The sequence below is a fragment of the Copadichromis virginalis genome, linkage group LG5, assembly GCF_057382275.1.
Source record: "Copadichromis virginalis isolate Kocher_CV1m ecotype Utaka linkage group LG5, C_Virginalis_male_GT1.1, whole genome shotgun sequence".
NCBI lineage: Eukaryota > Metazoa > Chordata > Actinopteri > Cichliformes > Cichlidae > Copadichromis > Copadichromis virginalis.
Window position 1 is genome coordinate 9,799,898 of NC_140622.1, and position 16,990 is coordinate 9,816,887.

A 16,990-nucleotide genomic window follows, 5' to 3' on the forward strand; every position below is an offset into this window, starting at 1 on the left:
TCATTACCAGGCTTATGGTGAACTTCAAAACATGTTGAAGAGTTAATTTAGCCATTTAAATCTGCTGTGTTGGATCAGGGACATATCTAAAACCTGCAGGACACCGGCCCTTGAGGCCCGAGTTCCCCCACCCCTGACCTACAGTATTGGAAAGGAAAATCAGCAATCACATGACTACACTTGGTGACAGTGGGAAGGAAAAACTCCCTTTTACCAGGAAGAAATGTCCAGTAAAACTAGGCTTGGGACAAAAAAAAAAAAAAAAAAAAACCCCAAGTGGAAATGTGCCAGGATTTGCTTAACCAACTTATCACCAACACTCTGTGGCAATCTAAGCCATAGGTAGCAACTTCATTATTAAAAGGGCTGTAAAGCCGACAAGGATTCAGACAGAAATAATATACGGACAGTGTTAAGTCCAAATATTACACAACCATTTAGTGGGCTGGACTTCCTGCTCATTCACAAATGAGCACGCACACACACCCAAACTGGACCCTGGAAAGAACTCGCCCCTAAATTAACTAAAGCCATCAAATATATGCTTGTTGTTCACATCATCTACATATTCCTAAATAATTAATGCACAACATGAATGGTTAAGTGAGCAAGACCACCAACCATAAAAATGTTAACATTTATTGCTGTTTCTGAATACCCCATTGAAAGCAAAAGCATTCAGAGTATACACAGAAATTGTACAATTAGATATGGTTTCACAAAGGCAGTGAACACATACTGTATTACAATCTACAAAAAAATCTACTTTACAGAAATTTAAAATTCTAAATATCAAAAAGTACAGCTGCAGAAACAAGTGTAGAACTGGAACCAGAAAACTGCTCTGGATATCGGTTGGTGAAACAACATGGTGACATCACAATACAAAGAAAGCATCTGATCTTTGTACTTACAGCTGGTATTTGGAAACTACAACTGGCAGACGAAACTAAACAAAAAACAAATATACGTCAAAATAACTCATTGAAATGATCATAAATTATGTTGGTTTTATGCATCCGAAATATCATTTTACAAAGGACGCCTCTACAAGGTAGACCGTCATAGTACTGTTCAGTAGGATTGGTAGTGTATCAATGGGGGTGGGTTAAACAGGACACGGGGGGGGGGGGGGGATCTCACATCTCTGGTGGAACACACGTTGGTTAGTTGGTTGCCATAGTTTAGGTCAGGAACAGATTTGCTGGTTTGTTTAGCTTACATGTGAAATTCTTAAATAATGAAGATCTGATGCAGCTCTGTTCTGACCCTGGCAGTGTGCTACACTACGGTTAAAGACTACCAATCCTGTAATAATGTCAAAATGGCTGGAGTGAGTGGCATTAAACAACCAGACCACCACAGAACTCAAACAACCCCAGTGAAAGAGACAAAAACCAAAACACAGCTGCAGAAACCAACCCCTTTTAGGGGAAACTTAAAAGCAAACTTAAAAACAGAAGAGAGGAAGATCAATAAAATATTCCAGTTAAAAAGAAGGAAAAGAAAAAAAAAAATTTTGGGATGCCCACATCAGTGCCAGGTAGCCATTTTGGAGGAGTGTCCAAAGCGTAACGAGGCGTTCTTCTTGTGTTTGAGGTGCTGTCCTCGTTCCCAGTGACAGTCAAGCTGGAGTCAAGGACAAGCTGGTTTATGGTCACACATGGCTGCAAAGGGAGGGGGAGGCTCTCAGTCTAGTCCTGCTCCATAGGCTCCTCGGTGTTCCCAGTGTTTAAGATGGCACTTCCCATATCGCCCTCTGTAGGAGGTTCACTTGTACTGCTGGAGGGAGTGAGAGCTACATCTTCACTGGCCGCTTCTGCTCTCTCCTCTATGCTACAGCTGCTATCGCTGCTGCTACTGCTGCTGATGACTGGGTCACTGTTGCTCTCCTCACTGTCTCTGCTGGTCTCGGGGCTTTCCAGGTCGCCTGTGGGTGCCTGCTGCTCTGTCTGATCCATGTCGCTGCCCTCGTCCTCTGAGCCACACGGCACTTCCCTCTCGGCCTGCTCGGCCTCCTGGCCCGAGTCTGCACATGCATCGGCCGCCGTGCTGCTAGTTGGTTCTGTAAAAAGTGAAAAAGAGCAGAGGAAAAACTAAATCAAAAGTAGCTCCAGAGGGGGAGGGATGCACGCGATCCCAACATTACACTGGCGAGTACAGTATGAAGATATTTACAGAAAGAAAATTATATATTCTTGAGAATTCACTCTCACCTCCAATAATGCTTCTGCATTATAATAAATGAAATGTTACCTTTTGTATCAGTAAATGAACTCTTTATGTGGTTTACATCATTTAAAACTATCCTTTCGTGCCTACAAATAATTCCTTTTTACTTTACTTAACCATCTGTTCAGGTCTTGCTCTACGAGTACACATGCAGAGGTATTTGTAGGTCACTCTGGTCTAAACTACGTAATGCAAGAACCACAGCCACCACATTGTCATTGCAGTAAAAGGTACTGACAGCATCTTCAGGTATCAGCAGACCTGGCCTCTTAAACCTGGATTATATTGTGCTGAGAATACAGCTGGAGACCCAACGGCCAAGTGGTCATTCGTATTATACTCGTTTGATATCTGCTTGAAGTCCGATGCCTGGATTGTAATGCAAGTTCACCACAAAAAAAAACAACAACAACAACAACAACAACAACAGGCACAGAGACGTCTGCATGAATCCTTTTGCTAACTGCGTAATGACGACATTTACACCAGTGGAACTCGCAGACTTGCGGGTGCAGAGTAATCCCTGCTTCATCGTTAACAAATCCAGCACCACTCGGCCCTCAGCTCGGCTGTCCCTCTCTTCTGCCAGCTGCCCAAATTACACACACTGTGCATCAAATTATATGGTATTAATAGGACATGGGGTCAGTTTTATTTTCAACGCTATTCCTTAGTTAACTAGTTAAACTACAGCTTACATCAATGTAGCGACAATTTGTGAAACTGGACTGGAAACTGGTTACAATCTATATCAATTCCTCAGTCATGATGTTGAATATTGGGCAGTAAAGTCACACTTTACACAGAAAGTACTGCTTGAATTGTTCAACAACCAACAAGAGACACCAAAACATGTGTTTGTGAAAAGTACCCTTGAAAATCTAAAAGCCACAAGTTGTCCCTTTATTGAGATCAAAGAAAAAAAGTACCAGATGTTCACACCTTACGTGTTATAGTTATATATGTCAGAGTTTAAGCCAACTCTGACTTTGATGCTTCATGTTGCAGTGTAAAGTCAGAGCAAGCATGTCATTTGTAAGAAAGTGAGTAGTCTCGCTTTTCTTTTCTTAAAACATAAAAACAATTACTTTTTAACCAAAATAGTGACAAGCTGTTTTGCCGTACCACGACTTGTTCTCCAGGTTCCCTATGGTAAAGTTCTGAAGCATGTTTTTGAACAAGGTAAACTATCACAAAGCATCTGAGCTGTTTCTGTTTTTAAACTCTGCAATCTGATTGTTAACTGGGGTTGGTTTAGTACGCTAGAAACCTGAACAGCCAATACAGCCAGCACATTTGCACAATCGCTTGTATTTTTCATTATCTACGTTTGTAGAGTCAGCTCGACTTTGTAGCCTCAAACTGCTCAGTACTAAATTTATTGCCTTAACGTCCACAACCAATGAACAAACAGCACTGAAGAACACCTACCTTGGTCTTCAGTGGCAGCAGCACTGCTAGAGGCTTCATCCTCCTTATATGCAACCTTTTCTTCTTCTTCCTCTTCTTGGACCATGGCTTCTGCTTCTTTTGAGTGGCAGGTGGCATCTGAAGGCCTCAATGCATCCACCCCATGCTCCTCCTCTTCATCCTCCTCCTCATCTTCTTCCTCTTCATCCTTGCTGAACTTAAGTCTCTTCACCTCTTGCTGTTCAGCTTCCATGTCCTCTTCTGTTTCATCGTGTTTGTTCTTTACCGAGCTTCCCGGGGATCCGCCTGATGCCGAAACCTCACTAAAAATGAAATAAGAAACCAGAGATACACGTGAGACCAGCAGCTTTGATTGCGCTCCTGGTGTGTTAAGAATTCGGACATACCTGGAATCTTTGTCGCCATCTGGGTCCGTGTCAGTGTCTTTGTTGTCTGTGCTGTCTGGCAGACCATTAGCTGTTAGTGAGCTGGCCAGAGAAACTTTCGGTCTGTTCAGTGGTCGTGGAGTTCCTGGACCATTCACTTTCCTATCACAAAAGCAAACCAAAACAAATAAATAAATGAAAATACATATTTATTTTTTTAAATCAGGTCAATAATCTGTCCTCAACACAACCTCTCTGTAAACGCAGATGTACTTCCAGGAGCCATTACTCCATTCATTCTATTCACAGCACTGCATCCATTTTTTCTGCAAAAGCATGAAAGAGAAAAAAATATTAATGCATTATTAAAACCCTCTGCATGGACACTGAATGCAGATAAATATTCTATTAAACTCTAAACTTGAACACATCACTTACTCTGAGATTGGATGGACACAGCTTACCACCATTACGTTCTAGAGGGAAATAAAAATTTCTAAAGTTAATCACAGACATTATTAGTTGAAAAATACCTAACTTTTCTGTTCACGTCTTACCTTCTCCACCCCCCGAAGAAACTTATCTGTTCCTGTATAGTTCCTCTTAGGTTCTGTAAGTAGCTCACACAGGCGCTGGATCGTGAACGGGATTCTACAAATGGAAGCAGAGCAACAGATTCACCATACAGTGACCAGGACAAGTGTCCTTCAGAAGGTCCATGAATCTATTTTATGTGGTTCGTAAGTGGGAAGTCACCAGTTATAAAAATCAACAGGGAAGGACAGATAATATTGAGAAACACTGTTCTGAGCTCTAATAGTCTCCCTTTAAGAAATGAGATTCAACTCGGTGTTGATTGATATACCCCCAAATCACAACAGTCACCTCAAGGTGCTTCATACTGTAGAGTAAAGACCCTACACTAATACAGAGAAAACCCCAGCAATCAGGCAACCCCTTACGAGCAAGTTTTATGGCAACAGCGGGAAGGAAAAGCTCCCTTTAAACAGGAAGAAACCTGTGGCAGAACCAGGCTAAGAGAGGGTCCAGTTGGGCAACCAATTGAAGAGGAGATGAAGAGAAACAAACTTAGTTGAGTACAGCTCTAGTTGAATCAGGTTTTGAACAATCTTTGTACTCTGCTAATTTAATCTAGTTTTACAGCATGGTTTTTCATCTAGAACTGGTCTTATGTGGTCTAGATGGTGCTGAAGGGTTGGAGGTGGGCTAAATCCCAACTCTGAAAGTAGGTTATAAGTAGTAGCATGGTTCCTTTAACTATAGGTTTAACAGCAAAATTGTGCAAATAACTGAACTAGTTGCTCAGTACACTCATTTATTTAAAGCTGCCAACCACAAATTAACTTGAAATGTATCCAAAATTGATGAATAAAAGTACTGTTGACACACATTATGCAAAATTCTGAAAGAAAGTGCAAACTGACTGGCCTGAAAAGACTTGGGCAATAGGAAATGCTTTCACAACAAGCAAAAAAACACGAAAGAAAGAAAAAGTGTATATGTGCACATATAACACACAGTGTAACCTTGCTTGGCTTCTCTATTGATACCACTTCTGCCTCACGTGTTCCACTTCAGCTCAGTACCCACCCATTGTATCCCTTCACAATCTTTAGAATTCTCTCTTTCATATCTTCAAATGGAACTGACTCCACATTGGGATTTGCAGGACCTCTTTGCTCAGGTGCTGAGGCTCTGAAGTCATCCATCACTTTCTCCAATTTAAACAGGAAGTAGTTCTTAAATTGAGACCATTGAACCCTAAAGGAAATACAGTGAATAATTAGAAACAGGTCAACACACTGGCAGAAGACATGTTAGAAGCTTAAAACAAGTCAAAGTTCAACATTTCCACCACTGTGACAAATGGCAGATAAATTAGAAACTGCAATGTTGTTAAAGTTAACAGACCTATGCTATATGAAAGAAATGGACCCTTCCACTGTATTTTTACAGTCTGAAATCTACCCCACACTTTTGTATTTTTGCGATTATCTAATAAGACCAGGTAATGTCAGATACCACAAATCATTTTGGAAATCAAATGCAATATTAAAAAAAGGGTCATCCATCCATCCATCCATCCATTCGCTTCCGCTTATCCTTTTTCAGGGTCGCGGGGGGCGCTGGAGCCTATCCCAGCTGTCATAGGGCGAAAGGCGGGGTACACCCTGGACAGGTCGGCAGTCTGTCGCAGGGCTAACACATAGGGACAGACAACCATTCACACTCACATTCTCTCGCACATTCACACCTAGTGGCAATTTGGATTATCCAATTAACCTATCCCCACAAGCTGCATGTCTTTGGACGGTGGGAGGAAGCCGGAGTACCCGGAGAGAACCCACGCAAACACGGGGAGAACATGCAAACTCCACACAGAAAGACCCCGGCCTGATGGTGGAATTGAACTCAGGACCTTCTTGCTGTGAGGCAACAGTGCTAACCACCGTGCCGCCCAAAAAAGGCAAAAAAAGGTCAAAAAAAAAAAAAAAGGGTCAAATAAACAATTTTTAAAAATGTTAAAAAAAAAAAAAAAAACTTTATTGATTACTCTGTGAAAAGAGTAATTTTAACATGGCCTTAAAAACATGTCACCCCTAGACTGAATATGTGTTTATGTGTGTAGTACAATTTTTCCAAGGTTAGGTCTAGCTGCAAAAAAAAAAAAAAAAAAAAAAAAGGCATTAGGCAAACACTGTGGTTGATGTTTATCTGTTGTGTCAAATCAGTTTGTACTAACTATAAATGTATGAAAGTTAGATACTCCAAAACATCTTTAGCTTGACACCAAAACTACAACCACACACACTGACTAGCTGCTTCAAATCCCTGCAGAGGGCCCTGGACATCTGACACCTCCGTTTGAAAAAGCTCTTACAACACTTACAAAAAGAAAGCTAGTGGTCATTTTGTGTACACCTCTTGTCATTTGCCACCGTTTCCTCCTGCTGGCTTGAGGGGCTGCTGTCTGCACCAGCATGTGGAATTTCTGGTAGCAGGTCAATGCTGACCCACCACAAACAAACTCACTTCCTATCCCCAAAATACAGGTGAATTCCCATCATAGGTCTTTGTTAGTACCTTAAACTTTTCTCATTACAATATTTTAATAATTGTTCTGTTTACCATTTCCTTTTTAATCACCCAACCCCACGTGTTTATTTGGCCCATTTTCTTTAATCTTATGCCTTATGTAAGAATAACTCACTTAGATTTCAACAGTACTTACTACAGGATACTGCAGTAAGAAACCCTTATGATTTTAAATGATCCAATTATAAAAACACATGTTAACTAATATAACAGCAAATTGAAATTACTTATAGTCATGAAAGCTTTGAGCCACACATACTTTAGGCTGTTATCTCAAGTCCAAAAAGTCTATAAAATGTCATCATACAGGGCCTATTTAAAATGATAACACTTGTGTATTTGTGTGTGTGTGCGTGTGTGTGAGAGAGAGAGAGAGAGAGAGAGAGAGAGTGAGTAAGAGAGAGAGAGTAAGAGAGAGAGCAAAGGGATACAATAAATAGGTCTGTAGTTTTCACCTACATGGCATCGCCAGTTTTGGCGATATGGCATAGAAACTGTTCCAGTAGAGGAGATGGCTCCTTCTTTCCTTTCTTGTCGAAATCTGTTAAGATGAAAAATAAAATAAAAAACCCTGAGTGGCTTAACATGACCATTTAACTAGTGGAGGTGCACAGGCTTTGATTTACCTCAGCTTTCCCAACAGTTTTGATAACTCTGCCAATAAACCTGGATATTTTGTTTACTTTCAGTTATAATCTACTCTAGCCGACACGTAAAAAGCTGGTACCAGATCCCCGAGGAGTCACCCTATCTCGTTAAAGTTATCTATTTACATAACCAGTGTTGCTAATTCGCTGGCTAGCCTAAGTTTAGCATGTTAAGTTAGCCAGAAGACCATAGCCGGCAAATAACTGTACAAAAAGCCGGTGACAGTCGTCATATACTTAATACATATCTGTGAGAATATTATCAGTTACTGAGGGCAAATACATAAGAACTTTACAGTAAATCCAAAGGAATAAGTTGTATTTTCTCGTCGTTCTTTCATGACTAAACCATTTCCGTGAAACCGCTTATAATGCTAGCCTTAGCTAACGCTAGCCTCGAGTATCAGCTAGCTAGCGCCATTAGCGTGAGAGATACAATCCGATCATTTGTTACAAAAGAGTAATCTGGGCCGGACACAAATATCGTGTGGTCTCGGCCGATGAAAGAACAAGAGGAATAAACTGAGTATAACCTCTGAGAGCTTCTTGAAGCGAATCAATTTCCATCACGTCGTTGCCCTCTGTCAGTCTTGTAGATGTAAAAAAAAAAAGCAGACTGGCGGCTAGCTGCGGCTGCTAAGCTACAACCTCACAGACAGGCAAAGAGGAGGAAGCATTTTAATATGGCGCCGTGAGGTCACTGCCTGTTCGCTGAAACACACGGGGGGAGACAAGCGCTCCACTTATGAATGGAGGTGGATTTACACAAACAGACGGAGAAAATGAGACAATGTTTTAAGGGGCGACATTCTTTTAACACAATATCGACTTAAAACAGAATTTATACCAAAACAAATTCATCTTAAACATAAAAAAGTATATCAGAAAAATGTGAACCAAACTTGTAATTTAAATGTCTTTATCAGCACAAGTTTTGGATTTATGCTATCCAATACAATGCATGTGCATTTCTTTTTATTCGTGAAAAAAGGCATGGTTGGCTGAATGCCAATCTATTTGCGTTATGTAACATTATGATATACACATTTAGACGTGGGAAATTCAAGCTCAGCTGTATAATTTTTTAATAACAAGTGAATCAGAATGATTTCTATAAAAGTACACTGAACATAAAAAGATGCTGCATGTGAAATATCGATACATTAAGATGCTATGCACAGATACAATCTGGGACTGAGAGGCACTCATCACCATTTGCATACAGAGAATATTTACAAAGATATTTTTCTGAATCATTAGTTATGATACCTGACAATTTAAAATGTCGATTCTAAATATAGATTTTGTATCTTAAGTTAAATTTAGACTAAATTTAGGAGGGGTGTCAAATTTAGGTTTACCCACTGTGAAGCTGTGAACACATGGACCAGATGTGTATATGTGAGTTTGACAGCTGACATTCTTTAATTAACACCATCCCTGCCAATGACAATATATTCCAGCAATATGTTTTGCATATTCTGGGAGGTCTTGGATGATTACTGATTCATAAGTCACTGGAAGGTTTGAAACAATACTCTGACTGAGAAAAAGTCCATAATTTAAGAAATCCTTGATAATATTGTTTATTGTCTCATATATTCTTCCTACATCCAATTGGTCTATGCACACAATGGCCTCTGTAAATAATTTTCAACATATTGCTTACCATTATATGATTTATTCAAGAATACCAGTTACCATTTACAAAGTATGGGAGGTAAAGAAATATATCCTCATGTAAAAACAAAATAATCTTTATTTCTTTACATATTTGTTAAGGGCCCAGACATGGCATCTCAACTCTTAAGAGAAACTGCCTTTTAAAAAAGAAAAGAAAAAAGATATTTCATCGTGTAGACGCTTGTTTACATATTCAATATAGCCTTCAAGTGTGAAAAAAGGCACATGATAAGCAACAAATCACAATCTACTTTTTTCAGGTTTCTGGAGCCCTGATAAGTGGGTTAAAAGGTCTCCGGGCCTTGAGTTTGACAGACACGATAGAGAGTTAGGTGAGTGTTAGCTTCACTTTCAAATCGCTAAGATTGGGCTGTATTATCATATTTGGATCAAAATATACTGACATCAGATACTTACTGATCTTGTTGAAACAAATCTTCAGTAACCATCGTCTGTACTCTCTCTGTCACCATTTAAAGAATATAATTCATCCCCGTTTATTGTTTCAAACATATTAAAACACAATTGATTATTATGCAGTCATGGTGAAAACAAACAAACACACACAAAAAAGCAACAACAAACATTTGTATTAGGACATAATTAAAACTATCTGGTCTTTAATAGGTCTTAAAATGAGATGAACAACAACACATGACATATTATTATACCGTGTTATTAACAAAAATAAGGCCAAAATGTAGACGCACTGTATAAAAACTAAGGACACCCTTACTGCTTTCTAGTGGCCAGGTGCTGCTAATGAAATGCATTTGATCATTGATCATCAGCAACCTATATATAAGTTTTGGCAGTTTGCTGGTCTGAGATCAGCAATGTTCTTATAGTAGCAATTGGTGCTCTCCATCAGTCTTGGAAGGGGCCATTTACAAATAATTGTAAGAAAGATTATTTACCAGTGGAAATGAATGTCATTACAAATACCAGTCTTCCACTGAGTGCACATCCCAAATTCACCCCAAAACAGAATGTGCAATGCTTGGAGGAAGTTAAAAAAACCCAAGCTGTATCTCTACAGGCCTCAGTTAGCATGTTAAATACTAAAGCTCATTGCAGTACAATTAGAAAAAAACACTTGTTTAGGTTATTTTTCTAATTTTTCTGCAATGAGTTTGTTTGGAATGATTGGCAGGAGAAAGTCTCCTCTCCATAATAAAAACCCCAAAGAAAAACAAGGCAGCACAGCTGATGTTTGGAAGATTGTATCTGAACAAACTATAAGACTTCTGGAACACTGTCTCTTAGACAGATGAGACCAAAGTGGAGGTTTTTGACCACAAGGTACAGCAAACACCAAACAAAGCACCTAATACCAGCTCTCAAGCATGGTGTTGGAGGGGTGATGATTTGGGGTTGTTTTGAAGTCCCAGTCATTGAGCAGACTGTTAACTCCTCTGCATACCAAAGTATTACAGAGTCAAGACCATCTCCAACAACTGAAGCTTAGCCTAAACTGGATCCTGGAACAGGATCAGAGAATGGCTGAAAGAGAAAATAATCAAGGTGTTTTAAATGCCAAGTCAAAGTTCAGACCTGAAACGTACTGAAATTAACAGAAGTGTGCAAACCTCTGAACTGAAGCAACACTGTAATGAAAACTGGGCCATAAGTCCTCCACAACGATGTCGGAGTCGCACAGGAAGTTATTACTGCTACTCAATTTTTTCCACACACGGCTTCTGCCTTTTGGCTTCATTTTTGTTAAATAAACAACACAGAGTGATATGTCACATGTTCCTGTCCTTACTTTAAGACCTGCTCAGAATTAGATACTTTTTTTTCCTTTTATGATGTTGTGATGTGTAAAAACCTCAGAACTGACAGATGCGGTACGTTCTTTTCACCAAGACTATATGAGCATAAATGAGGCTAAGGTAAACTCAGGACATTGCATTGTTTTATTAAGAAACACACGCTGAGTGTACAGCTATTCAGTTTCCAGGTTGAATGATTTGATACATTTGGCGCTTTATACCCCTTTAAAAGCAACTTTAAAATATACAGCCCATGCGTTCATCATTGATCACATGGTACGTACACCACACATCAGATTACAGGCTCGGAGACTCTCAAACACACAAATCTACAGCACTTATTTTCTTCTGCCAGGAAAGAAAACGTCAGACATGAATATTCATACGGTACATGATCTGCTGTGGTTTGACACCTTTTTTTTTTCTTCCTTTTTTTCCAAAATCTAGCACTTTTGGTTTTGATTTCAGTCGAGTCGTGTTGTATCTAATGGAGACATATGTGCAACAACAACAACCTTCCAGTCCTAATGTCAAAGTGCATTGTGACATTCAGTATTCAACACAAAAGTCTACATTTCTTCTGCTGTGCTGTGTGTAATACTGTCAGCGGCATTTGGCAACTGCAAAACAGACCACAAACTCATTTACACAGATTCACACTTCAAGTTATTTGCTGATAAAACATTCACAATTTTAGAGGAGTGGTTTATAAATCTACTACTTCAAGGTAGTAACGCTGTCCAAAGTTGACTCTGTGTAGCACATACACATCTCCCTAACGGTTAGGAGGAGAACTTCAAATGCTTGAGAAGAAAAGTAAAAAAAGACAAGACACCTTTGTACAAATCTTGACAAAAACACGGCTTAAATTTGTCTTACACACTTGAGATGAGCTGATACTTTCTAGTTTTCCAACATTCTTATACGTTACATCACTTGTGATGTCAAAATAAAGACGGTTATAAGGCAAACTTATTCGGCGACGTCACTGACCAGCACTGTATGCATAGGGTGATTACTAATTACCAGAGGCTCATAATGTTCATGAGACCCTTATTCCAGAAAGTGTCATGCGCTGAACACTGCAAATGCAGAGCCACCAGTTTCATCTGAGAATCCACAGGGACACCCACTTTCTCCATCAGTTATTTATGTGGCCTGACGTGGCGGACCACTTTGTCCTCAAACACCTTCCTCATTGTCTTTTCGATCTGCTTGAGGAAGACTTGGGGAATCCGACCACAGAGCGTGTTGACCGTCTCCAGGAACTTGGTCTGGATGGGGTAGAAGAGCGACTGGAACATGTTGTCCTCAAAGGGAAACTGCAGAGACGGAGACATCGGCCCATGTCAGTTCCAAACCCAAAGTTTTGTGCGTTTGCGCAGGTTTTTTTTGTTTGATCTAGAACATATCATAGGCTAAATGATATTTACACATTCGGTTGGCAGGGGTGGGGCGGGCCTCGGTATTAATCATAAATTATGACCCTGCTCGTCTTTAAGAGGCTTATCTCAGCAGAGCAGGGGGGGAACCGACTCTGCTGCCGGAGAAAACAAATTCTAATTTTAAACTGACCCAGATTGTTTCATGAGTGCAAGGGGAGAGAATTTGAAATCACAAAATAAATAGTCATAGCTGTTCTTTTTTTCTGAGCTAAACAATGCTGCTACAGAAACAGGTCTACACACACTTATATGTAGAATTGCTCCTTTAGCAGCTTGTTGGGACACATTTTCATTTGCATGACTTCCATTCTGTATTTTAGCAGCTTTATCAGAGCTAAGCAAGTATTCCTCCGATCATGACGCCAAGCTATGCTACAGCTTTCAGGCCTTATTGCAGCACAATGGAAATTTGTACTGAGCAAGTGCATCTACCTGAATGTGTGTTTTGCTCCAATGAATTTGAGGTATTTTCCAACAACTACCCACATGAGCCTGTGGTGGAAGTGCTATGACCTGTCATTGCTTCAGATCAGATTCAGCAACATTATGTGCCCCAAAAATGAGGTCAGCTGATTGCCTGCACATATTGACGGATCATGTGGTTAGCACCGTTGCCTCACAGCAAGAAGGTCCTGAGTTCAATTCCACCATCAGGCCGGGGTGGAGTTTGCATGGGTTCTTTCCTGGTACTCTGGCTTCCTCCCACAGTCCAAAGACATGTAGTTAGTGGGGATAGGTTAATTGGAAAGTGTAAATTGCCCAAAGGTGTAAATGTGAGTGCGAATGGTTGTCTGTGTCTATGTGTTAGCCCTGCGATTCACTATGTCCAGTTACTACTGGACATAGTGTTCCAACAGAGGGCACTGTGCATCACTGCCATACTGAGTCAGTAAAGCTTGATTTATATGTGTGAAATCAACATCCTAACTAATGTAGGAACTGGAAACTCCTTTTAATCCCCACACCACAACCTTCCATGCTATTCAAACCATTGTGGTATGCTGCAACCTGATGTGTAGCTACATTTCTCAGGAGGTGCACGTCAGGTTCCTTCAAAACACCAACATGTCCCAGTCCTACAAGACTGCTAAAATTTTTTTTTATTAGTTATCAGTTATTTATTAGTTATTAATCATCTCTGGCTCTCTTCCACAGTGTGTCTTTATTCCATTCCCCCCCTCACCCCAACCGGGCGCGGCAGATGGCCGCTCCTTCCTTAGCCAAATTCTGCTGGAGGTGTCTTCCTGTTAAAAGGGAGTTTTTTCTTCCCACTGTTGCTAAAGCTCTTGCTCACAGGGGGTCATTGTTGTTGTTGTTGATTGTTGTTTTTTATTTTTCTGGTTTTCTTTGTATTATTGTAGGGTGTTTACTGTATAATATAAAGCACCTTGAGGCAACTTCTGTTGCGATTTGGCACTATGTAAATAAAACTGAACTGATAACGTTACGTAAGAGGTTGTGGCGTAGGGATAAATGTAATTTAAGATTTCCCTCAGAAGCATAAGTCACACATAACTTTCAGATCCTCCTGGGATACTCACATCATGGATTGCATCATAGACTACTTTAAATGCTGGCTGCTTGTCATCATGATATACGCCACGGTTGCCATGGAGGATGGACACGCCTTCCTCTTCAGCCCCTTTGCAGTTACTACCGTACATACAGTGGTCAGGTCTGTAGTTCCACTGGCATGGAAAGATGAATAGACGCTCTGGAGGGGGGAAACGATGAAATGGTTTATTTCTTAATCAGGTAATTGCATCAATGTGTTTCTTGAAGGGAAAACTAAATATGCATCCAGACATACCAGAAGATTATAGAATAAACAGAGTTGGGAAAATAGATCGTTTTAATGTCAGCACAAAGAACAAAAAACCTGCTTCTGCTGTAATAGAGGAGCTGATCATTGAATTGCATGATAAAAATCAATAGAAAAAGAAACACAAATATTGATTAACTTATTTGTTCTGAACCCTCAATAGTGGTGCATTAGCTTAAAGAACATGAGGTCCTTGATTGGTATGTACGCTACTACCAGGAGAAAAAGTTTCCTCACCAAGAAAAACACAGATCAGAAAAACGCTGATGGACCAACATGAATATATGAATATACTCAGACAGCAGAGAACACAAAGCGCTTAATATACAAAAACAAGACACTCCATTTGGCTCTGAGCAAATGCGAATGATGCCAGCTCTGCTGACGGCTCTGAGCATTTGATGCCTACATCTGGCGGCTGCAGCTGGATCTCAGTCTGCTTTCGCCTGCAGCCACAGCCTTGGTGTTTACACAGCCAGATTCATGAAGCAGACTTTAGCAAAAGTGAAAATAAGATGCAATTTTTGGAAACATGTTGATGGTGAGAAGCTGTTGTTTGGGCTCTCTGCAGACTGGTATTTCAAAGTGCACTCATATGCATGGATAAGCAGTTTGGATTAGGCCTTAAACATAACGTAACATAGTGCAATTAATGCATTTCTTATGTATACAGACAAACACACACACACACTTGAAAAAGGAGCTTGTACCTGGGTTGTAGTGGAAGATGATATTGAGGAGGTCCTGATCTCCCCAGGTGATATGGTTCTTGTATTTCTGGTAGAGTGGATGAAGAAGATCCTCCCAAGACAGGCCAGTAGGGATCATACTGTTCTGAAATACAAGGATTAATAAAAAGAACAGCTTAAGAGGAGCATTAAAAAAAATAAATAAAAAAATCATCAAAGGCGGAGCACATTTACATTCCCGCTTCCATGTGCAATCTGCTGCCAGTATTAGAGCTGTTAAATTGAGTTCTGAGGGCAGAAGTCTGTGATGCTGTCATGGTAATCTGGAAAGCTTTAATCACAGCCCACTCATAGCACTCTGCCTGTCACTTGAGCTCAAGGAAACAGCCCTTCAGAATGCAAATAGGAAATTGCAGCCCACTTTAGCTTTCTACCGATCAGAGTGTGGGGAAATAGTACTGTTTTGACCTTACTTTGAACAGCGTGCTGCGGATCCGTGTGAGATTCATCAGCATGACACCAGAGTTGACGCCCGTGACTCCGTAGAAAGGGTGGCGGGCAAACCGGCTGTACCAGCCAATCTTGGGTACCTCGTGCTCTGGGGCCATCGCTGCCAGCTGCGTCCTGTTGAAGGACTTCAGTAGATTCCAGATATCATCCATAGGGCGCAGAAACAGCACATCAGTGTCCACATAGAGTAAAGAGTCCACGTCCTTCAAGATGACCTGGAAGTACAATTTTAGACGTAAATACAATATTTATGCCAGTTTATGTTCGACAATATTTTCACGGACCGGCCTTTAAGGTGTCGCGGATAAATACAACAAAATAAAACCGAAAAAAAGATTTATTCATAACACACGGGAAAAGACCCAGGGAAACCGAGTTAACGATAAAAACGATGGAAAATTACAATAAAAACTGATAAAAACCCTGAAAACCATAAATGTCACACCTGAGCCTCAACTCTCGCGGCCCAGTACCAAACGACTCATGGACCAGTACCAGTCCATGGCCCAGGGGTTGAGGACCGCTGGTTTATGCCACACATTATCAATATGTACTAAAAAAGAATACAGGGAAAATTAACCCCCAAATTCAATTAAATTTTATTTATATAGTACCAAATGCTAACAGCAGTTGCCTCAAAGCACTTTATATTTTAAGTTACAGACCCTACAATAATACAGTTTGTTCGTTTGTCCAGTTGGGCTGGAGGAAAATTACTGTTAGAGCGGTTGCAAAAAGACTTCGGGTCCTTACAGGTACTCCGGTGCAGTGGTTTGTATCATGTATATCTAATAGTCTCCAATTTGTTTATGTAAATGGAGAGTCCTCTTCAAACACTAAAGTTAACTATGGAGTACCACAGGGTTCTGTGCTAGGACCACTTCTGTTTACATTATACAGGCTTCTCTTAGGCAGTATCATCAGACGGCACAGCACATATAAATGAATGTCAGTATTAATGAACCCCAACTATCCCAACCAACACGTGAAGATAGCTATTTCCTTCAAAACATACTGTAGTATCTGCTCTGTAGCAGCAAACCAGACTACTGCTTTATTTTTTCCTGGCTCAGCTGACAGGAAGATGCAGAGGAAGAACGCTAAAGAACAAAGTGGAGGATGCAGTGCACAAGTTTTAGTTCTTCAAGAGGAAATCTGGGTTTCATTACACTGCTACAGGAATGTTGCGAAGTCAAGCAACGTTACTTGGAAAAACAATTAAACCAGCACCAATCCAATCTGTACAAACTAGAGTTTACATGGAAGGATAAATG

The 16,990-nt window shown here is 40.3% G+C and overlaps 2 protein-coding genes across 3 annotated transcripts in view; both read right to left on the bottom strand.

Moving 5' to 3' along the window:
* Positions 1-618: 618 nt before the first annotated feature.
* On the bottom strand, positions 619-8,479 carry ppp4r2b (protein phosphatase 4, regulatory subunit 2b). 2 transcript variants are annotated; one of them, XM_085455776.1, is made up of 9 exons: positions 8,326-8,479; positions 7,605-7,686; positions 5,640-5,810; positions 4,586-4,679; positions 4,467-4,504; positions 4,280-4,354; positions 4,050-4,190; positions 3,664-3,965; positions 619-2,065 (listed from the first exon to the last, which is right to left on the bottom strand). In XM_085455776.1, the coding sequence occupies exons 1-9, from the start codon at positions 8,357-8,359 to the stop codon at positions 1,695-1,697; spliced, it is 1,308 nt and encodes a 435-aa protein (XP_085311902.1). In that variant the 5' UTR covers positions 8,360-8,479; the 3' UTR covers positions 619-1,694. The 2 variants fall into 2 exon arrangements, with proteins under 2 accessions (XP_085311902.1, XP_085311903.1); XM_085455777.1 differs by lacking the exon at positions 8,326-8,479 and adding an exon at positions 7,772-8,161.
* Positions 8,480-9,533: 1,054 nt separating this feature from the next.
* gxylt2 (glucoside xylosyltransferase 2) overlaps positions 9,534-16,990 on the bottom strand; it is a 59,213-nt gene continuing 51,756 nt past the window's right edge. The window contains exons 4-7 of the mRNA XM_085455778.1: positions 15,680-15,931; positions 15,228-15,351; positions 14,237-14,409; positions 9,534-12,572 (exon numbers count right to left, since the gene is read on the bottom strand). Of these exons, the coding sequence (XP_085311904.1) occupies positions 12,396-12,572; positions 14,237-14,409; positions 15,228-15,351; positions 15,680-15,931 (726 nt within the window). The 3' untranslated portion in view covers positions 9,534-12,395. The remainder of the gene's footprint in view (positions 12,573-14,236; positions 14,410-15,227; positions 15,352-15,679; positions 15,932-16,990) is intronic.